The sequence below is a fragment of the Lontra canadensis genome, unplaced genomic scaffold (genome assembly GCF_010015895.1).
Source record: "Lontra canadensis isolate GAN:19392208 unplaced genomic scaffold, GSC_riverotter_1.0 scaffold50, whole genome shotgun sequence".
NCBI classification, from domain to species: Eukaryota; Metazoa; Chordata; class Mammalia; order Carnivora; family Mustelidae; genus Lontra; species Lontra canadensis.
The window spans coordinates 8,277,510-8,300,818 of NW_022631044.1; the positions used below are offsets into that span (position 1 = coordinate 8,277,510).

The 23,309-nt window shown below is 37.9% G+C and overlaps 1 protein-coding gene across 4 annotated transcripts in view; it reads right to left on the reverse strand.

Annotated features, from left to right (window-relative positions):
* UGP2 (UDP-glucose pyrophosphorylase 2) overlaps nucleotides 1–23,309 on the reverse strand; it is a 74,183-nt gene that overhangs the window by 9,719 nt on the left and 41,155 nt on the right. For 3 of the 4 annotated variants that reach the window (XM_032873797.1, XM_032873796.1, XM_032873798.1), the window contains exons 4-5: nucleotides 1,796–1,981; nucleotides 448–581 (exon numbers count right to left, since the gene is read on the reverse strand). In XM_032873797.1, coding sequence (XP_032729688.1) covers nucleotides 448–581; nucleotides 1,796–1,981 — 320 coding nt within the window. Of the gene's footprint in view, nucleotides 1–447; nucleotides 582–1,795; nucleotides 1,982–2,826; nucleotides 2,856–23,309 lie in introns of those variants that run through there. The other variant, XM_032873799.1, reaches the window with a different exon arrangement.

Consider the following 23,309-nt stretch of genomic DNA (forward strand, 5'->3'; position numbering starts at 1 on the left):
CGATCAAACGAGGTATGCCTATTTTCCTTTCCTCAAAGTGGAACATTTTTTCCAGGATTTATTAAATTTCCCCCAAGCCTATATAGGATGTTGAATAAATTTCTTCCCATATGAAAGAAGATTATTAATACTGTAGAACATATAAAAATTTTCACAGACCCACATGGAGCCCAAATATGCCCTAAGAAAACAAAGACCATGTCATCCTCAAATATTCTGGACATGGAACAAGCAGATTCTCTCTTAGGAAGAATCAGAGAGTGATTATAACAATCACCTATCTACAAACAAGTGTTCAGCCTTTAAAGACACTGAAGATTTGCAAACATGAGTTTTTGGCACATGTGTATCTTGAGGCTGCTGTATTTAAACAAGACAAAGCAAACTTTGTTTCCTGGGAGTAACACTCTCCAGAATTTTTTTATTTTTATTTTTTACTTACTGTACCTGCTTTGATTAAAAGTGTAAATTTTCACACGACAGTGATTGTACTTCTGTAGTATTTTTTTTGTATCTTCATCCGTGTTGAAAGAGTTCATTAGAACAAGAGGAACATCTGTATTGTAGGTTTTGTTCAAATGCTAGGGAGGAAAATAGTAATCAGATTACCCAAGCCTACTTTTCTTTCACTTAAAAATGTAAAACTCATAATGGTTAATCACAAAGTATCCAAAACATCACCTATATGTAGCCAAATACAAATATTTAGCATAAGCTGGACATTTTGCTAAGCTACGGACTTGCTCATTAAATCACAATCCTATGAGACAGAAACTATTGTCTGCGATATACAAATGGCTGAACTAAGGGCCAGAGAGACAGCAGATCACCAGCAGAGCCGGGATGCCCCCCACAATCCAACTCTGGAGTTGTGTGCCCAGCCAGTGCCCTGTGGCCTTACTGGACAGGCAAATGCTGACGAAACATTTACTCTGTGTTCAGAGCACAGTGGGGAGGAAAGTACAAATGTTACCAAGACATGGTTCTCTAGTCTCAGGATTAATGTCAAGAACTGTGAATCACACCCCAACCGAAATCTTTTCAATCTCTGGGAAGAGTTAAGAGGCAACACAGAGTGAAGAAGAAAACAAGTTCTCAGAAGTCAAACAGTCCTTTGTTCACATAGGGAATCTTGGGCAAGTAATCAACCTCTCTGTGCCTTGGTTTCCTCATCCGTAAAATGGGGATGATAATATAAAGAGTACTTATCTTACAGAGTTGTTCAGAGGAACAAATGAGTCAATTCATGAAAAGAGTTCAGAATAATACTGTGTCCAGTACATGCTAGATGAATGTTAGTCACTGCTGCTGCTGGTGTTACTACTGTAGCTGCCAGCACTGTACTGGACACTAGACACGAAGAGATGAAGAAGACTGCCTCTGAAGAACTTATGGTCCACGATTAACGAATTTATCATAAGAGAGAAGGCAAGGACAGTTCTTAGCATCCATGGCTGCCAACCAGACGGGGTTAATAAAACCAGATCATCCCAGCTGTGATGAAGGCTGCCATCAGAAAGAGGCAGGAGAGTGGTGGGGCAATCAAAGGAGAATCCAAAAAGATCCAGAGATTTCAACAACCACATATGCTATTTAAAGATCAAAAGCTTCTATTTTACATCACCCTAAGGATGTGCCCTTGGGAAAACCAAACCTTTTTATACACTAATAAACTAAAGGTAGCAAGCTCCTTGACTAGCTCAAATCCACATCTGTTATTTTATAAGGTAACATTTATAATAACCTAAAACTGGTTTTAGTAGTTCATGAAAAAGGCTGAATGTAAGATACTCACTTCAATCTGCTGAACGGTCAGATCCAAAAAGGTATTTTCGTTCCTCACACCGATCAGACTTTTCGGGCCTTTGCAGCCCATGCTGGTTCCCAAACCTCCATTGAGTTTCACCACCACCAGCTTGTTCAGCACGGAAGATATATTGTCAGGTAAGCCTCTGGCCTTTATCTTTTCATAGGGTTGAATCTGAAATTTTAAAAATTTACAGAATTCAAATAGCTTTATGAGAAGTTAAATTCAGTCAATCACAGGGTTATTTCCATGTGTCCTTAAAGAATTCTGCTTTTCTCCACGGAAAGTTTCAACTACATTCCCTTTAATATCACAAGTCCTCCTGGTACAAAATCAAATACTTTATAGGCAACTGCTCTTGCACAAAGTAGTTCAGTAGTTCATTTACATTACAATGAAGGACAAGAAGGGGGAAAAGTTACAGTCTACAAATATTTGTCTGGCTGTTGAGGACATCTAAGTCACTTGGACTACATATAAAAATTTAGAATTCCCCATTTGCACTGGTATAGTAAATGGGGTACGCAAAACTCATTCTGGTGGTATATGGATCTACTTCAATTCTGGAAAAGTATATATACTTCTTCAAGGAGGCAGAAACCAAAACCTAAATGTTCCTTGCCTTTCTCCTCCATTCAAAAGTAAGTCTTCAGAGGAAGAAGTGGCATGCTGTTTTTATCATATTTCTAGGTATGTATCAAGGACAGAATTCCTTAAAAATTTAACTCTCAGGGATTACTGTATAGAAGGTCAAATTGGAAAATTGTGTTCTCACTGCTCCAAATAATATCGTGATGGGGTAGTAAAGGTAACAACTAAGGCTGAAGAGAATCCCTTCCTCCATGGACCCTCTCTATTTCTAGGAGCACAGAGCATTACTTTTCAACTTCTCCCTCCTAGGACAGGAACAACCATAGTGGGAGTCCAAATTCTTTTCTTCAAAGCAGAGGTACAAGCAAGTCTAAAGATCTTACAGCAAGAATGAAAGCTTTTGAAAAGATCACAATATATTCTCTAACCATTTATAGGGCTTTTTGTTGTTGTTGTTGTTGTTATCCTTTAATGGAATACATTATCAAATGTACTCTTCATTTATATCATCATGGTGTAGGACACGTAACAATTGAGGGGACTGAAGAAATACAACCATATAGTAAGTGCTCACTATGAGCTAAGCTGTTTTTGTTTTGCTGCCTATAGAGGCTGTGTGGATGGGTGGTGGATAAAGTCTGTAATTGGGAAAGGAGTTGATGCAATCACATTCCAGTGACTAGGCTGTGGAGACAAAAATCCATTTATGCTTAGTCAAACACACATACATGTCCTATGTCGACTCCTGACCATATGATTTCTGCTCTTCGCAGTTCTCCCTACACAAACTAGCCTGGGACTCTTCTTTCATCTACCCTGCAAGACACTCTGTTAACTGCCCACTGCAGATGAATGCACTTTTTGCTTGGTGTAAATGCTGAGAAATAAGCACTCTTCTCTAAGACTCTTCACTGATTACCACTTAATTATCACTCATTCTGAATTAGTTCCTAATGTGGTAGGACCGTCAATCTTCCTGGTAAGTGCCACTAAGCAGTCTTCAGCAGTCACTCATACTTTAAAGAGGGCTGGTGACAGGGAAGAGAGAGAGGAGGGGTCAGACTTGGGGGCACCATGGCCCTCAGTGGGTGCTGCCCAAGTACTGGGATGCTAACCACCAAGGAAAAGGATGATGGGGAGGCAGGAAAGAACACAGATTATACCGGTTGCTTCTCCAGAAGCTCTTAGTCCAGGTGACGACAACATATAGATGATAACAACTTGGGATACCCAACACACACACAAAGTGCCTGTGACCCAGTTGACTGGCATTCCTGGAAAGATGTTTTGATCCCACTGCCATGAACACCGTTTCTTCAGCATGTCAAAAAAACTGGTAATATTGCTTGAGAGAAAAAGTCCAATTTAAGTCCTATACTACAAGAAAAATAAGAGGAGATAACAGAGCTGGAACTTGTCGCCCTAATATAATATGGCAGTTTATAATCCTTTCATCAGCAGGGCTACTGAAATCAACCAGTCAGTAAAAGGAATGCCACTGTGATACAATGGCTTCAAATAGTCTATTATTAATTAGGAGAATTTTTTGGGCATGTTACATTTACTCAAAAGAGTTAGCAAATGGAACCAAACCAATTATTTTCCGATTATCTTTTAAAAGCCAAGAATTTCCATTTAGCAGTTACTTTTGACTTCCAAATAAGAATCCAGTATTTACAGAGGGCTCAAAAGGGTGTGAAAATTTAACTAAAACTCCCCAGAGTCCATGCATTCATTTTAGGTAAAATTATTAGTTCAGAAATATTTTTACCTATTTAATGCTTCCTTTAATATACCTTTAAAAACTAGAATACATAAAAGAATTTTTTTTCTACATATGGTGAGATAGGCCTACATTTCCCAATTTTACCTGAAAGATTTTCATTATGAAACACCATACATTCAAGTTTATAAAATACATACAGTCAGATAACCTAAATAAAAAAATACTGCCATAACTTAGAAGCCTCCTTGAGTCTGTTCCTGATCACATTCCTCTTCCACGCCAGTATAACCACATCTTGACATTTATACTTTAGTTTTATCACCTATGTATGTATCCATAATAATAATATTTTACTTAATTTTGTCTCTAAACTTTTGACTTGCTTCTTTAATTCAGTGTTATATTTAAGAATTCACATTAACGCATAAAGCTATAGTAATTACTTTTCACTGCCATATAGTATTCAATTTATATATCCATTAAAAGAAACAAAACTGTCATTACTCACAGATGATATGACTTTATATAAAGAAAATCCAAAGACCCTACAAAAAATTATTAGACTAATATGAACATAGCAACATTGAAGATACATGATCAATATTTTAAAAAACAACCACTTTTAGAATCCTTGGACTCTGCTAGTGGGAATGTAAAGTGGTGTGCAGCTGTTAAAGAAAAAAGTATGGTGGTTCCTAAAAAAATTTTAAATAGAATACCATAGATCTACCAAGTCCACCTATGGATATATATACCCCAAAGAACTGAAAGCAGGTTCTCAAAGACATGTTTATACACTCATCTTCACTGCAGCATTATTCACAATAGCCAAAAAGTGGAAGCGACCCAAATGTCCATCAACAGATGAATGAATAAAGCAAAATGTGGCATATACATACAATGGAGTATCACTCAACCTTAAAAAGGGAAAGAAAATCTGATGTGTACTACAACATGAATAAACCTTGAGAATATGTTAAAGTGAAATAAACCAGTCACATAAAAAAAAAAACAAAACCCCAAACCCAAATATTTCTATGATTCAACTTATATGAGGCACCTAGAATAGTAAGATTCATATGGACAGAAAGTAGAACAGTGGTTCCTAAGGACGGGGTAGGGAGGAATGAGGAGGTGTTTAATGGTTAACAGTTTTAGTTGTGCAAGATCAAAGAGTTCTGTGAATGTACTTAACGCTAATGAATTGTATGTTTGGAAATGCTTAAGGATGGTTTAAAAAGATGGAACTATTTCTACATATAATGAAGAATTAGGATTAAAAAGTTACCTTTCATTACACTGAAAAATAACAAATTCTTAGGAATAAATCTTAAAAAGATATGAGAGTTCTACACTGAATATAAAACATTTTTGAGAAAAGTTAAAAGACAAATTCAGGGATGTATTTATCATGTTTATAAACTAGAAGACTTACTAATGTAAAAATGTCAATTCTCTCAAACTTACCAATGCAAATAATCAATCAAGCAAATAATGTAAATTGGATTATATCTTAATTCTAACCTTTAAAGAAATGTTTGGTATACTAACATGCATAGCATTAAAGTGAGTTTTGGGAGCCATGTTTAATTTTTAGCTATTTAATTCCCTTTAGGGCATGCATCTTTAAGAAAAAACACTAACAGAAATTTTTCACTTCCTGTGAAGATGAATTAAAAACCAAAAATCATTTTGTGCCTAAAATTTCACCAAAAGGAAAAAAACCTCCAAAATCATACATATTTAAGATAAATAATCTCTGATTCACACACCATAAAGAATATAAAATTCATGAAAAGTATTTAAAGAAAAAGTTCATTTTGTTCACACCAAGCTTAAAAATATGCATTCTATTATAATACTTTAAGATCATTCCTTATGACTGAATCTATAGAGGCTACATAAATTTTTTCTTGTATTCTAAAACCCTATTCTAGGATAGTGAAAGAAGCTGTCAGGCCTCGTAACGATTTTAGTATTAAGCCATTTGACTTTCACCCAAATATATATCAAGTATACTTTTAGTTTTAATTCCAATCTCCCCAAGCTTGTTATCTTAAGAACCTGAGTTTAAATTTTAAATGTAATTCTGAATTACTTTTCAAATATTTGGTATGAAATAAAATGAAGTGATTCATACCTAACATCAAGTTCCCAAACTGAGTTAATAAAGACTTTTGGGCAGAAGCCCAGGCAACTCACAAGTAGAAAGACTTGTTTACCATCAAGTTGAGTGGCCAGAACGCTCTGTTTAGTGCCACATTTAGAACCCTCCACCCCATGCTGAGGAGTCACCGCACCTCTACAAATGTCAAGGAACCATGGTTTTCTGTGAGGTGCTTTCAGTAATACCACTCATCTTGCTATATCTGATCTTTAGTAGTTAATTAAAAACAGGCCTCGATGAAGAACTTGACTGTCAGCAAGAGGACTGAGCAGAACCATGGAGGGAAAGGGAAGAAGAGTCACAAGGTGTGAAGTAACAGTTGTGATGAGGGGAGAGGGATCCAGAATGGTTAGGCTGTATTACTACTTGAACCCTTCATTGGGCTTTTTTCACTTATGTTTCATGACTTATATCCACCCAACCCTCACAGAAACAGACACAGACACACACATGTGCAAAGAAAGGTACTATCGTTTGATTCTAGGAAGCCAGGACACTTTCTGTCTAAAGTTTCTTACTGGTTAAATTAGGCAGTAAGCCCTGCTTTCACTCACATAAACCACCTTATATGCCAACACAAGTCCTTTCTGTTGGTGGTGCTGTCTGTCCACACCCTCACCAGGGACCTCACCAAGCAATCCCACAGAGTTCAGTTTAGTTCCACAAACCAAGGGGATCTGTGTTAGAAACTAGTTGCTTGGCAACAGCTGAAGTTACCCCGGACACACCTAAGTCGCAGAGACATTTTTAGACCAGCCCCTCACTCTCCTCTTTTCAGCTGCCCCAGGAGAATGCACAAAGACATCTACTCATGCAAAGATGGGTGGTGTTCAGAGATGACAGGGGGTACCACTCACTGCCAGACTTGGCCTCAATGTTACTCTGACTCAACCACTTCAGTCAATCACTAGAGCAATCGTTAACGCTCTCAATACTGGTCACCCTCTTTCTCTTTCTCCCAGACACGAAGAGAATTCAGTGTTGTAAGAAGACCTGTACTGCAACTAAATACACAGTAGGGCAACCATGAAAGGTGAAGTGGAGCAAACCCCGTGAGGCTCCCTACAATAGATGCACACAGGAGGCTAGGCCACTAGTGCTCTCTCCTCCTGGGAGAAAAGAACTGGTCAAATACCCAACTTCCTCTGGGAGGTGAACAAAAGAAAGTAGTTGGCAATGTACTAATGAACATGACTTAAACAAGATTCTTCCCTGTAGGATGTCAATCTAGTTTTTCTGCAAAAACTGAAAGATTTTTAAGAAGACCTTTTAAAAACAGTCTACCATGATCTGTACCTTGCCAAGTCTGTTCACAACTTAGTTTCCAGTTAGAAGAAAAGCTGAATTCATCACACTGTCATGGACACGCTGTTCCCATTAGCAGTAGTATAACCCAGTTCTTGGTAGCATATTTGTGCTATTCCTGGAGGCAGTGCCAAATACCCAAAACAAGCTAACATACTGCCCTGTTACAGTTCACAAGGGTATGATTATTGCAATCTGAAAGATCTTTTTTTCAACAAAAGCAAGTTCTCCTGAAAGAAAATGAACTACATAAATACTTAAAGAAGTTTGAAATGATGTTCCATATGTACAGGAAATAGTCTAAGAACATAAACTTATTCACAAAACCCTTATTACCGCATGGTGTCTGTGTGCCACGTTCAATGCAAGGCATTTTCATATATCATCTCTTCATTTCACATTTCTAAAGATAATGATTAAAATCTGGGTCACCCAAAAGCTCCTACCCATTAATGACACACCTAAACCACAGATTTTTTTTTCGTCTAAAGAAGAACTGGCAAATCATATATGTTATCACATGGTCCACCAACAAACTCACCAACAGCCCCTCAGCCACCAAAATAAGCTCAACCCCTATTTCATAGGGCAAATTAAAACCATCATATATGGGAATGCTCTCAACTTCCTGCCACCAGATGCTCAGAACCTTCCTGTACCTCCATCTGTTTCTTCCCCCTCCTTCCTTCTGGTTACAGGAGGCTGACTTGGTAGGCAAGCTCTCTGCCAGTGCCCATGTCAGGAATCTATGTCACCAATCATCCAGTCTCTCTGGCAGCTTCTCCTCTCTATTCCCTCCCATTGACATGGACATATTCAACCTTTGTCATCTAAAAACCAAGAAAGAAAACAACAGTCCATTCACTCGCTCATCCTTTTCTACACCCACATCCCTTTCGTCTCCCTCTTCTTAGAGGCAGGGCTTCCTGAAAAAGTTGCTGCACTCACCTCTGCTACTTCACCTCCCATTCTTCACTCACCCACTGTAATCTCTAAGGCTCAAGGAATTGCTTCTAACAAGGTCATCCACATCCTCTTAACTGAAATCCTATCAGTGACATCAACTCTTCTCTTGGGGGGAGCCTGGGTGGCTCAGTGGGTTAAGCCTCTGCCTTCGGCTCAGGTCAGGATCTCAGGGTCCTGGGATCGAGCCCCGCATCGGGCTCTCTGCTCAGCAGGGAGCCTGCTTCCTCCTCTCTCTCTGTCTGCCGCTCTGCCTACTTGTGATCTCTGTCTGTCAAATAAATAAATAAAATCTTAAAAAAAAATTCTTCTCTTGGGTGCTCAGCTGTAGTTGATGTAATTGACCACACGTTCTATCCTGATATACTCTCTTCTTGACTTCTGAAACCCATTCTAGGTAGACCTCCTCTTCCAAGGCAATCTGTTCCAATCCCATGGCTTCATTCATTCACTCCCGTCTCTATGACACCAAGACATACCCAGCTGCTAAGCCAGGAGACTCTTCACATCTGATCAATGACCATGGCCTGTGAGTCTCATGAAACTGTCCCTGCTTCCAGTCAGCATCCTGCTCACTTCTCATCTATGTTATTGCAGTGGTTGCCTCTATGATCTCCTTACCTCCCTTCAATCCACCTTCACCTTGTAGGTAGCAATCTTTTAGAAAAGAACATTTGAATTTCTCTCCTTATTACATCATTCACAAAATAAAGCACTGATATGGCATGGCAGAGATTATTAGCTGCCTTCCCCACTGTCATTTTTGCCCTTCTACTTAAGAACCCTGATTTTCAGCTGGGCACACCACCATCCTAAATAAAAGATTACATTTCCCAGCCTCCCTTGCAATTATTTGTGCCCCAGTTGGATGAAGTGTAAGTGAAACATTTCCAGGAAGTCTCTGAGAGTGCCGTGGCATGCCCTTCTTCCTCCTTCCTGCTGTTTAGAATGAAAACATGCTGACTAGAGTTCATTCAAGCAGCCATCTGGGATCACAAAGAGATATGCTACAGACAGCAAGAGTGGCAAGACAGAGAAGCCCAGGTTCCTGATGACCACCATGCTGCCATACTAACTCTGGATTGCCTCTCTCTAGATTTGTTATTCTGAGTTTCACTATTAGATGTAGCTGACTCTAATCCTAACTGGAAGACATGGTTTGCAAAGTGCTTGATGATTTGGCCCTTTGTGCCTTGCACTGTCTCCTCTCCTATTCTCCCTGATATGCTGTGCTCCAGAAACACGGAGCGGTGGGCTCTCTAACACCTGGTATTTGTTGCGTGTAGGCCCCTACATTTATCCCCCTCATGCAGCTTCACTTAACCAATTCTCTTCCCTTTATCCCCTACATCTCAGTTCAGACCAGAGATTCTCAGGATTTATGAGCTATCAGGCAGGGACTCTCTTTCAGAAAAGTGCAAATATCAACCCCCCACCCCAGAAAACACAAAACTTGTTGCATATAATTTACCTCACTCTTGTGGACTTTCATTCACTGAATACAAAAATAATCTTTATAGGAGATGCTGTATTTCCCAATGAAAGTTAATATGCAAATAAAGCAAAAAATAAACTTTAACTCTCTCCACTGAATTTCAATGAGAAGAGATGGTGGGGTTTGGCTTGAGTAAGAAGCTGATGCTATGGTACAGTTTGAGAAAGTGATATGCATCCATCTTTAATTGCCATTATATTTTGACTTTTATTTTTTATGATCACAAGTACTGAAAACCTCAACTCTCTCCTAGGCAAGTTCTCACAGCTTGCTCTGTAAGCTGAATGGAAACACCTGACTTCTCCAAGACTCTGAGAACTCAGTGGCTCATAATATTTCCTTTGTCTTCAAGAGTCAATAAGGTCTGTCACATGGTACCATTCATGCTGCAATTACTGTAGTTTATTACAATGATTTGAATCAGGTCATAGAAGAAACAGCAGCTACATCATGTCCTTGCAATTTCAGATACTTCTCAGGGCAGCCAACTACTGGTTTTCATCCATTATGTGCCTGCTGGTGCCCTAAGAGAAGGATTACTGTGAATCCCTTCTGAAAATGTTTCTAAAATGATAACGTTTCCAAGAAACCAGGCAAAACTTGTGTTGGAAGAGAAATGTCTTGGTGCTCTGTGTACAGGTGATAACTGTGATGCTAACCAGCACTTCTGGTCTTGCTGCTGCAGAGGGTGAGTGCCACATACCACTTAGACTCCTCTTCTGCATCTCTGAGCTTTACATTGAAGATGGTGTGATCCTGCAGGAGTGATGCAGGTTTCACCAAAGATGACCTTATTGACTCTTTTTTTTTTTTTAAGATTATTTTTTTATTTATTTGACAGACAGAGATCACAAGTAGGCAGAGAGACAGGCAGAGAGAGAGAAGGAAGCAGGTTCCCTGACGAGCAGAGAGCCCGATGCGGGGCTCGATCCCAGGACCCCGGGATCATGACCTGAACTGAAAGCAGAGGCTTTAACCCACTGAGCCAACCAGGCGCCCCTGAATTACTCTTTCTGCTTCAAATCACAAACCAGCTTAATGATCTCCCAGCTATGGGTCTCACCCGAAGTGTCTCTCCAGTCATGTGCAATTTAAGAATAGTTTAAGACAGGGTCAAAAACTATAGCCTTTGGGGACAGTCAGGTCTGCCACCTGTTCTCATAAATTATTACTGGAAAACAGCTGCTCTCTTTGGTTTACAAATCTATGGCTGCTTTCATGCTACTGTGGCTAAGCTGAGTAATCATGACAGAGAATGCAGAGCCAACAAAGTCTAAGATATTTCCTATCTGGACATTTACAGAAAGGGTCTGCCAAACCCTGTTTTCAGACAGTTTTCTGAGGTGAGAAAAATACAAGTTTTAATAATATTTCTGCTTTTTAAAACTTTGCTTCTCCTAAAATGGCTCTATACTGCCTGACAACTTCTCAGGATGGCCAAAGAGGTAGGATCTCCTTTAGGCTATGCTGGCTCTGTACTTCTGCCAACAAGAACACTACCACATAACAATCCCCCAGGTCTGTGTATCTCCTCTTTGTCCAGAAAAGCAAAACAGGATACATTACTTGTAGCAGAACTCCAGCAATTTCCAAAACAAAAGAAAGAAATTCTAAGATTAAAAAAGTCTTTTACCACTTATATGAAGTAGTTAGAGTAGTTAATTTATAGAGACAGAAAACAAAATGGTGGTTGCCACGAGCTGGGGGAATGAGAGAATGGGTGTTACTGTTTAATGGGTACAGAATTTCAGTTTTCCAAGATGAAAAAGTTGTGGAGATTGGTTGCACAATCATGTGAATATACTCAACACTAATGAAGCTTAAAAGTGTTCACTAATGAACACTTAGAAGCTGTCAAGATAAAAATAAGATTTAAAAAATGATCAAGGTAAACAGTACATTTTATGTGTATTTTATAACTAAAGCATTGGAAATTTTTTTAAGTGTTTTATGTGGATGTCTATGTGCAGGCATCATAGACACATCAAGGTGTCTAAGGGCCACAGAGCAAAAATAGCACTTCCTTTATGACCCTCATACCCCCAGGAGGGGAACTAGCACAACCCCTACTTCTAGCTTCAAGAACTACCAGTTTCTATTATAGCAATTAGTATACCGTCTCCAAACTGTCCATTTAGTCTTCCATATGTATCCATGACTGTAAACTCCACAAGGACAGGAACTGCATGTGGTGCTCCCCCCACCATATCTGTCATCTTTAACTGTCAAGCTTATTGGTGGCACTCACATATTTGAGTATATAAGTGAATAAATGAATGGAGGAAATAGAGATTAATATTAATAAATTAAATGAAATCTGTTTTCTGAAATTCTGAAAAAAATTCTGAAATTTTTTTCTACTTGAATGCTAAGTTTAAAATGAAAGTCGTTTCACCACTAATTAGAAACCAGATTACAAACACCTATTATTTTAATTCAAGAAAAAAAGTACTGGATCAGCATACATTATATATAAGTTTGGTAAAGAAAACCTAAATCTAAGACTTTGCATAAAAAATGTTTGTAGGCCGTATTAGTGTAGTAATTATAAAACAATCCCTCTATGATAAGTAAGCAAATAGAATGAACAATCACATAATACACATTATAAACTAGGCCTGGAAAAGTACATTTCCTAAGAAAGTTCTTTTGTCTTCTTCTGCTTATAAATTATAAAAACGCAAGGAAAAATATCAAATCAAGGACATATTTTAATTCTGCAAACTATTAATAATATTAGCTCCTACATCTTTGAGGTTTTTAAAAATTATTTTGAATTATTCTAAAGTAAATATTACCTAAAACTGTGGACAGAAAAACATGAGGACAACTTTTCCAGTGGTAGAGGGAATCAGTTGTCCTATTCATACACTGAATCTTCATGTCCAAAGGCAAAGCATTTTAACAGTGGGTAAGCAAACAGGTCCTTTCAAAGAATAAGTCAGAAATCTTGGCACCAGCACTGTTCTCTAGACAATTACTCTCATCAGCACCAACCCAATAACTTATGCTCAGTATCCTTACAAATAGCCAATGGAAAAATTCAACCTAATACTCAAATAAATAAAAATTTAAAGATATTTTTCATCTCCATCAGCAAATATTTTTATAGCAATAATATTCAATGTTTTAATACCTGTAGTGAAACTGACAATAAAATGGATGCAGATTTTTACTCAGTATTTATTCAAAGGTCCTTCCCACTTCTGCCTGCCCCATCTAAAATAGTACCTCTACTGCTTATTCTCTGTACCCTTTCCCATCTTTATTTTTCTTCACGTCACGTATCACTATTGCAAATTACATTACATGTCATTTATGGTCCACTCCTCAACTAGCTTGTAAACTAGAAACTAGATGAGGTTGGGCTTTGTCAGTATGGTCTTCTAATATACAGCTGACACTCAAAAAATTTCTGTGGAACCAGTAAATTAATGCGAATGGGACCAAACTGGTATACTCTTTCTGGAAAGCAATTTGAAATATGTAACAAGAAACTTTAAAAAATTCATATCCTCTGAAAAACTGTTTCTTGTTATTCTTCCAAATAATTCAGAGATGCAAAGATGTACATATAGATATATTCATCACAGGAATTTTAAATTTAAATTCAATTAATTAACACATAGTGTATTAGTAGTTTCAGAGGCAGAGTTCAGTGATTCATCAGTTGCATATAATACCCAGGGCTCAATATATCACATACCCTCCTTAATGCCCACCACCCAGTTATCCCTTCCACCCAGTTGCTCCTCTCCAACGATCCTGTTTGTTTCCTAGAGTTAAGAATCTCTTATAGTTTGTCTCCCTCTCTGATTTCTTATTTTACTTTTTCCCTCCCTTCCCCTATGCTCCTCTGTTTTGTTTCTCAAACTCAATGTATGAGTGAAATCATAGGATAATTGTCTTTCTCTGACTGACTTATTTCGCTTAGCACAATACCCTCTAGTTTCACCCACATCATTGTAAATGTAAGATTTCATTTTTTTGATGGCTGAGTAATATTCCATTGTGTGTATGTGTGTGAGTGTGCATGCGCACGCATGTGTGTGCACGCGCGTGCACACATACACACTTCTTTATCCCTTCATCTGTAGATGGACGACTGGGCTCTTTCCATCATTTGGCTATAGTGGACATTGCTGCTATAAACATTGGGATGCATGTGCCTCTCCAGATTACTCTGTTTGTATCCTTTGGGTCGATACCTGATAGCCCCAATTCCTGAATCTTAGGGTAGCTCTATTGTTAACTTTTTGAGGAACCTTCATACTGTTTTCCAGAGTGGCTATACCAACTTGAATTTCCACCAGCAGTTTAAGAGGGTTCCCCTTTCTCAGAATCCTCACCAACATCTCTCATTTCCTGACTTACTAATTTTGGCCATTATGACCAGTCTGAGATGGTATCCCATTGTGGTCTTGATTTGTGTTTCTCTGATGTCAAGTGACGTTAAGCATTTTTGCATGGGTCTGTTGGTCATTTGTATGTCTTCTTTGAAGAAATGCCTGTTCATGTCTTCTTTTCATTTCTTGACTGGATTATTTGTTTTTTCAGAGTTGAGTTTGGTAAGTTCTTTATGGATCTCGGATACTAGCCCTTTATCTGATAAGACAGTTGCAAATACCTTCTCCCATTCTGAAGGTTGCCTTCTGGTTTTGTCAGTTGTTTCCTTTGCTGTGAAAAAGCTTTTTATCTTGATAAAGTCCTGATAGTTCATTTTTGAACTTGCCGTTAGAGAAGTGCCTAGCAAGAAGTTGCTGTGGCGGAAGTCAAAGACATTACCACTTATATTCTCCTCTAGGATTTTAATGGATTCCAATCTCACATTTAGGTCTTTCATTTTTAATTTATTTTTGTGTACAGTGTTAAGAGAATGGTCCAGTTTCATTCTTTTACATGTGACTGTCCAATTCTCCCAACATCTTTTGTTGAAGAGACTGTCTTTTTTCCACTGGATATTCTCTCCTGATTTGTTGAAGATTAGCTAACCATAGAGTTGAGGGTCTATTTCTGGGTTCTCTATACTGTTCCTTTGATCTATGTGTCTATTTTTGTGCCAGTACCCTACCGTCTTGATGATTACAGCTTTATAATATAGCTTGAAGTCCAGAACTGTGATGCCATCAGCTTTAGTTTTCTTTTTCAACTTTCCTTTGCTATTCAGTCTTTTCTGGTTCCATACAAATTTTAGGATTATTTGTTCCAGCTCTGTGAAAAAAGTTGATGGTATTTTGATAGGGATTACACTGAATGTGTAGATTCCTCTGGGTAGCACAGACATTTGAACAATATTTGTTCTTCCAATCCAGGGGCATGGAATGTTTTTCCATTTGTGTCTACAATTTCTTTCCTAAGTGTTCTATAGTTTTCAGAGTTCAGATCCTTTACCTCTTTGGTTAGGCTTATTCCTAGATATCTTATGGTTTTTGGATAATCGTAACTGGGATCAACTCCTTGATGTCTCTTTCTTCTGTCTCGTTAGTGTATAGAAATGCACTGATTTCTGTGCATTGGTTTTTATATCCTGCCACTTTGCTGAATTCCTATATGTGTTCTAGCAATTTTGGGGGTGGATCTTTTGGGTTTTCCACATAGAGAGTGATGTCATCTGTAAAAAGTGAGAGTTTGACTTCTTTGCTGATTTGGAAGCCTTTTATTTCTTCCCATTGTCTGACTGCTGAGGCTAGGACTTCTAGGACTATGTTGAACAACAGTGGTGAGAGTAGACATCCTGGTCGTGTTCCTGAACCTAAGAGGAAAAGCTGGGGTTTTCCATGTTGAGAGTGATATTCTCTATGGGTTTTTCATATTTGGCTTTTATGATACTGAGGTATGTTCCCTCTATCCCTACACAGTGGAGAGTTTTAATTAAGAAAGGACGATGTATTTTGTCAAATGCTTTTTCTCCATTTATTGAGAGGATCATATGATTCCTGTGCTTTCTTTCATCAATGCAGTGTATCACACTGATTGATTTACAGATGTTGATCCACCCTTGAATCCCAGGAATAAATCCCACTCGGTCATGGTGAATAATCCTTTTAATGTACTGCTGGATCCCACTGGCTAGTATCTTGGTGGGAATTTCTGCATCCATGTTCATCAACGATATTGGACAATAACTCTCCTTTTTAGGGAGGTGTTTGCCTGGTTTGGTGATCAAAGTAATACTGGCCTCATAGAAAGAGTTTGGAAGTTTTCCTTCTATTTCTTTCTTTCTTTTTTCTTTTTTTAAATAGCTTCAGAAGAATAAGTGTTAATTCTTCTTTAACAGTTTGGTAGAATTCTGCTGGGAGGCCATCCAGTCCTGAACTCTTGTTTCTTGGGAGATTTCTGATTACTAATTCAATTTCTTTGCTGGTTTGGGGCCTGTTCAGGTTTTCTATATTTTCCTGTTTCAGTTTTGGTAGCTCACCTGTTTCCAGGAATGCATCCATTACTTCCAGATTGCTTAACTGGTTGGCATAAAGTTGCTCATAATGTGTTCTTATAATTGTATTTTTTTGGTATTGGCTGTGATCTCTCCTCTTTCATTCATGATTTTATTTATTTGCGATCTTTCTCTTTTCTTTTTCATAAGTCTGGCTAGGGGTTTATTGATCTTATTAATTTTTTCAAAGAACCAGCTCCTAGTTTTGTTGATCTGTTCTACTGTTCTTTTGGTTTCTATTTCACTGATTTCTGCTCTAATCTTTATTATTTTTCCTCTCCTGTTGAACTTAGGCTTCATTTGATGTTTTTTCTCTAGCTCCATTAGGTATAAGATTAGGTTGTATATTTGAGGCTTGTTTCTTGAGAAAGTTTTGTATTGCTATGTACTTCCCTCTTAGGACCATCTTTGCTGCATCTCAAGGTTCTGAACAGTTGTATTTTCATTTTCATTTGTTTCCATGAATTTTTGTATTCTTTAATTTCTTGGTTGAGCCATTCATTCTCTAGTAGGATGCTCTTTAAACTCCATGTAGTTGAGTTCTTTCCAAATCTCCTCTTGTGATGGGAGTTCAAGTTTCAAAGCACTGTGGTCTGAAAATATGCAGGGAAAGATCCCAGTCTTTTGGTACCAGTTGAGACCTAATTTGTGATCCAGTATGTGATCCATTCTGGAGCATATTCCATGTGCACTAGAGAAGAATGTGTACTCTGTTGCTTTAGGATGGTATGCTCTGAATTTATCTTTGAAGTCCATCTGGTCCAATATCTCATTCAAAGCCCAGATCTTCTTGGATGATCTGTCCATTGCAATGAGTGGGATGTTAAAGTCCCCTACTATTATTGTATTATTATCAATGTGTTTTTTTAAATTTTATTAATTGCTTTATATAATTGCTGTTCCAAGTTAGGAGTATAAATAGTTACAATTGTTGCATCTTCTTGTTGGATAGACCCTTTAATTATGATATCATGTCCCTCTTCATCACTTAATACAGTCTTCGATTTAAAATCTAATTTGTCTAAGGATTGCTACCCCAGCTTTCTTTTGATACCCACAATCTGGAGGTGTCTTTGGGTCTAAAATGAGTCTCTTCTAGACAGCATATCAATGGGTCTTGTTTTTTTATCCAATCTGATCCTCTGTCTTTTGACTGAAGCATTTAGCCCATTTATATTCAGAGTAATTACTGAAATATATTAATTTAATGCCATTTTATCACCTGTAAAGTCACTGTTTCTGTATAGTGTCTCTGTTCCTTTCTGGTCATTGTTACTTTTGGGCTCAATCTTCACTCAACGGATCCCCTTTAATATTTCCTCTAGGGCTGGTTTAGTGATCACAAATTATTTTAGTTTCTGTTTGTCCTGGAAACTCTTTATTTCTCCTTCTATTCTGAATGATAGCCTTGACGGATAAAGTATTCTTGGCTGCATATTTCTCCTCATCTAGCACCTTGAATATATCGTGCCGGTCCTTTCTGGCCAGGTCTCTGTGGATTGGTCTCTTGCCAGACTTATGTTTCTACCCTTGTAGGTTAAGAACCTCTTGTCCTGAGCTGCTTTCAGGATTTTCTCTTTATCTCTGAAATCTGAAGTCTTCACTATTATGTGTCAAGGTGTTGACCCATTTTTATTGATTTTGAGGGGGTTCACTGCGCCTCCTGGACTTGACTGCCTGTTTCATTCCCCAGATCAGGGAAGTTCTTAAACCTTCTACGCTTCTCTCTCTTTCCTCTTCCTCTGGGACCCCAATTTTTCTAATACTGTTTTGCTTTGATATTTTGTTACTGACCTCTCAAATTCTCCCTTCATGATCCAGTAGTGTTTATCTTTCTTTTTCTCACCTTCTTTATTCTCCATCATTTTGTTTTCTCTATCATTGACTCTCTCTTCTGCCTCATTTATCCTAGCAGTTAGAGCCTCCATTTTTTAATTGCACCTCAGTAATAACCTTTTTTTAGTTCAACCTGATTTGATTTTAGTTCTTTTATTTATCCACTAAGGGATTCTCTAGTGTCTCCAATGCTTTTTTCCAAGCCCAGTTAGTACTTTCAAAATTGTTCTGAATTTTAGTTCTGATATCTTACTTATAAGCCATATTGATTAAATCCCTGCCTCCTCTTCTTTTAGTGTGAGTTCTTCTGTCTTGTCATTATGTCCAGAAAAAAACAAATGAAAGAGAGAAAATACAAAAATAGCAACAATGACACCAGAAATATATACTAAACAAATCAGAAGAAAACAGAAATCCCCTCTTTAAGAAAAGAGAGAGAATAAAATCAAAGAGAAGGTGAACAGAACAAAATAATAAACTAGATCCAGGGTGTGTTTTGGTTTGCTAAAACTAGATTCCAAAATAGGAAAGCAAGAAAAACTTTAACTTTATACACAAAAATAAAGTTGAATAAAATAAAAGGAAGCAAAAAATGAAAATATATATAAGATGTAAATGTAAAAACAAAAATTAAAAGAGACTTAAAGAATTGATAAAATAATAGCTGAAAAGGGAAAAAAAAAACTTTAAAAATTAAAGTTCAGAGAATGATAAGAAAAAAGCCATGATTGCTATACACTGTTTTTCCCAAGAGCTTGAGTTTTACAGTTCATTATGATGGGTAAACTTGGTATTAGCCAGATGTTCCTACTGGTCTTCTCAGGGAGGGGCCTGTTGTGCTGATTATCAGGTGCCTTTGCTTGGGTGTAACTGCACTGCCCTTGCCAGGGGGCAGGGCTCAGTGTAAGCAGCTCTGGATTGCTCCATATGGCTTTAGTTCCCTGAAGGCTTTCAGCACCAGTCTGGGGGATGAAAATGGCAGCATCTTCATCTCTAGCCCCAGAACTGAAAGTCTGCATCCCCCACTATTCAGTGCACCCTCACAGAAAATCAGTCAATTGCTCTTGTCTCACTGGTTTCCAGCTGAACTCTGTGTTCACCCAGCTTATGACTAAGCATTTTTTTTTATCTCAGGCAGGGGACCCCATTTTGAATCTCCAAACTTTATAGACTCCAAACTTTATAGATACCTGTGCTGCTCCTCCCAGAAAAGTTGAGGGTCTTGCCTTGGCTCTGTTGCTTGCTGGGCCCCTGCTCAGAGAGCAGTTGGCTGACCATGCAGTGGTTTGAGGTTTATGGCAACATCGAGCAGAAAGCCAGTGCCTGGACTTGCTATTTTTAGCTGCCTTCCTGACTCCAATGCCTGGGAACTCTGCCACACTCAAGCACCCCCTTCCTTTTTGTGACCCAGGGGTTCCTGTGACCATGCTGTCCCACCTGGGATTCCACCCTGCTTCCTGAGCACCTTTCAGGCAGACTTCTAACAGTTCTAATTTTTCAATCTGCTGCTTTTAATACTTTCTGGCACCTGGCTCACGGAGGCTCCCTCCCCTCTGGTTTATCTTCCAATATATCACCTCAGATTCACTTATCTGCACCTAAATTCACTTATCTGCACCATTTAGGTCATTTTTCTATTTGTAGTGTTGCAGCAATTCTTTTCTCAGATCTCCAGTTGATTTTGCAGGTGTTCAGAATGATAACTATCTAGCTGAATTCCAGGAACCAGATGAAATTAGGGTGCCCCACTCCTCCACCATCTTAACTCCTCCAGGATTTTTATCCTAGAGAAAATTAGCATCAACCTACACATCCAACTATAGGTCAATCTCCAGAAATAACACAAACTGATACAACTGTACAAACTCCCAATCCTCAGACTCCTGTCAACGGTTCCCATTAATATATTTTCTTCAAGTGATGAATTTGGGTCATTATTGCCCACCATCAAAAAAACTAAGAAAAAACACCTGATTTCCAAAGTGGAAAAAGCCTTGCTCAATGACAGATGGTCAAAGAACAAACCCTAATGGTGATCAGTCATCCTTCCTACTATTTCAGTTAAGCTTTGACAATCCAGTGCCAGCAACATTCTGCAAAGCTTCCCCAGCTCACTTAACTTTACATACACACACCCCTTTAGGTACCTACAGTTCTACACAGTATGAAAATGGGCACCTGATTCCTTTAATAGCTATGATAGTCCTCTGAGATGAAGCCAACCCCTCACATATATCTTGAGTTTAGCAGATAAAAAGTCTATAAACATGGATGGAGTTGCTGGTTAAATAAAATTCCCCATATACCCTAGGGCTTTCACTATGTGGATCTTCAATAAAACTCAAACAGAAGGGTACAGCTAATCATCTTCATTGTGGAGGACATTATATTGTTTATTCTCACTGGTTTGACAGAGTACCGACCTCCTGCAATCTTAAAGGTTAAAGAAGAAAGTTATACAATTTTAAAAATAGACAATTCTATAATCTTAATATAATTCTGTTTTTACTGTACCCAGGAAAGCACCTGATATCTACAAGGTACTTAATAAATATTTGTTGAATGTACAATAACAAACATTTACTGAGTCTTTATCAGAGTGCCTGGCATATGGTAAATATGCAAATAAATAGTAAAAAAAAAAAAAACCACATGCATTTTCAATAACCCTCACTAAAATCCCACTTTTATTGTGTCTACTTTATATGAGTAAGGAAATTGAGGCTTAATACAGCTAAATAACCTGTCCAATGTTATGTGACTACAAAGAAATGCAAGTGGGATTTAAAATCTGGCGTGTGTGTTCTTGACTTCACTGCCATTGCTGCTAAACTATGAGGAAAAGTGTTAATACACTGAAAGAGAATAAATTCAGTATACAAATGTAGTTGGTTTTGTAATGGTGGAATATATTAGCAATTGACACTGAGCATGAGGTAACTGCTCAGATACCTGTTGACTAAGCATATAATTGAGAATACTATAGCCCAAGATCACGAGAAGATATATTTTAAACCATCAAAGTTTGCTCAGTACACATCATCAACATATAGAAACTAAACAGCAAGAAGGTCAGTTAGCCCTAATAAAAGTGGCTAAAAACAAAACCAAAAAAATAGCAAAAATTAAAAGTACCGATTTCTGTAATGGTAACCAAGAACTTTAAGTAGTCTGAATTTCCTACGTAATTTCTAGTGTAACTTAACAGCCACCCCTTACCTGCCTCCTAAAAATAGATTCCAACTGCCTACCATCTCCTGTATTTTCTATCATCTTAGCTCAGCCAAACTGATCCCTCCTGACAGTGAAATGCAGACCTGCTCTGTACACAATGTAAGTATACCTTGTCTATCTACATCTCTCACTCATTTCCATTCTTACTCTCTAGCAGTACTATAAAAACTGTAGTTCATAGAGCACTTTCCACTCTCCACCTTATTCTCTCTCTCTCTTTTTTTAAAAGATTTTATTTCTTTATTTGACAGACAGAGATCACAAGTAGGCAGAGAGGCAGGCAGAGAGAAAGAGAGGGGAAGCAGGCTCCCCATGGAGCAGAGAGCCCGATGTGGGGGTTGATCCCATGACCCTGGGATCATGACCTGAGCCGAAGGCAGACGCTTTAACCCACTGAGCCACCCAGGCACCCCCACCTTGTTCTCTTAAACCTGAAATGTCCACCTGATTTTTGGGCAAACACTAACTTAAACTTCAAGCCTTGGTTCTAACATCACCTCTTCATCCCTAACTTCCCAACTCTCTAGATGCTCCTTTTCCTTTTATACTTGGTACAAATAACAGAAACCCATTTATTCAAAACATTCTGGAGAGGTTTAAAATTTTTAATTTAAAAAATAGTCTAAACATAGAATCATGAAAACGTTTTAAATACATCAATTTTTTGTTCATTCATTCACAAAGATCTTTTCCTTAGATATGGTATGGACTTGCTGACCAGAGGTATATCACCTTTTGTATAAAGCACACCAAAAATATACCATCTGTGATTTCCAGTTTCAGTACAAAGTGGAACAAAAACATAGTTCTCTGTAAAACAGTCTGCATGCAAAGATCATTCTAGATTTATGCAATTTTCTTAATCTTTCATCTCAGTCTCACCCACAACCTAATTTAACAACTGCTTTCCCCCAAAGCATTCAACTCAATTTTCATAAATAATTATTTTAAGCCCAATTCATTAGTTTATCAAAAAAATTAATTACATTACGCCATTAGAATATAACTAGTATGAACAAGTATGGGAATAAACAAACTATCTTTCAGTGAACAAGCTATTCCACTAATGAGAGAACAACTTACAATAGAGTAGAACCAAGTAGTCAAAGAAAACAGAGAATATCAGTTAATTTTTCTAGTTGGTTAGGTGGAAGCCAGTCACTTAAGTGTCTTCAGAACTACCCCCACGGCCATTATCCCACTGTACTATAAACATATCTTTGTGCCAACACTTCCCCACTAAACCAAAATTTCCAAACCAATTTGCTACTACATGCCTATGCTGTTGATTCCCTTAGCCCTCAAGGCAGCTGGGCAGAACCTGAGGTAGCTAAAGTGTCCCCTCCCAGCTAAACAACCTCTTGTATTTATCCCATTAATTTTCTATATATGTCACTATACAGGAGAGGTTGGGAAGCACTGTACAAACTTGTAAGCTCTCTAAAGAAGTAACTATATTTTTTTTTTACTTCCAATAATTAAAATAGCACATGTTTGAGAAATTTGTATAATAAAAGTAATGAATAGAAGACTTTAATAGCATCATATAGTACCACAGGTAAACAAACAAAAAAAGACTTCAGCCAGGGAGATGTGACTGCTAAAAGTAAGCCTGCCAAGAAAATAGCAATAAGAAGTTAATCTTTAAATTATCTCACTTAGGTATACATTTATACTTTCTCTCTCCCACTAGAATGAATTCAATGAGTGTTAGGCCCTTTTCTATCTTATTCACTTATATCCCAGTGCCTA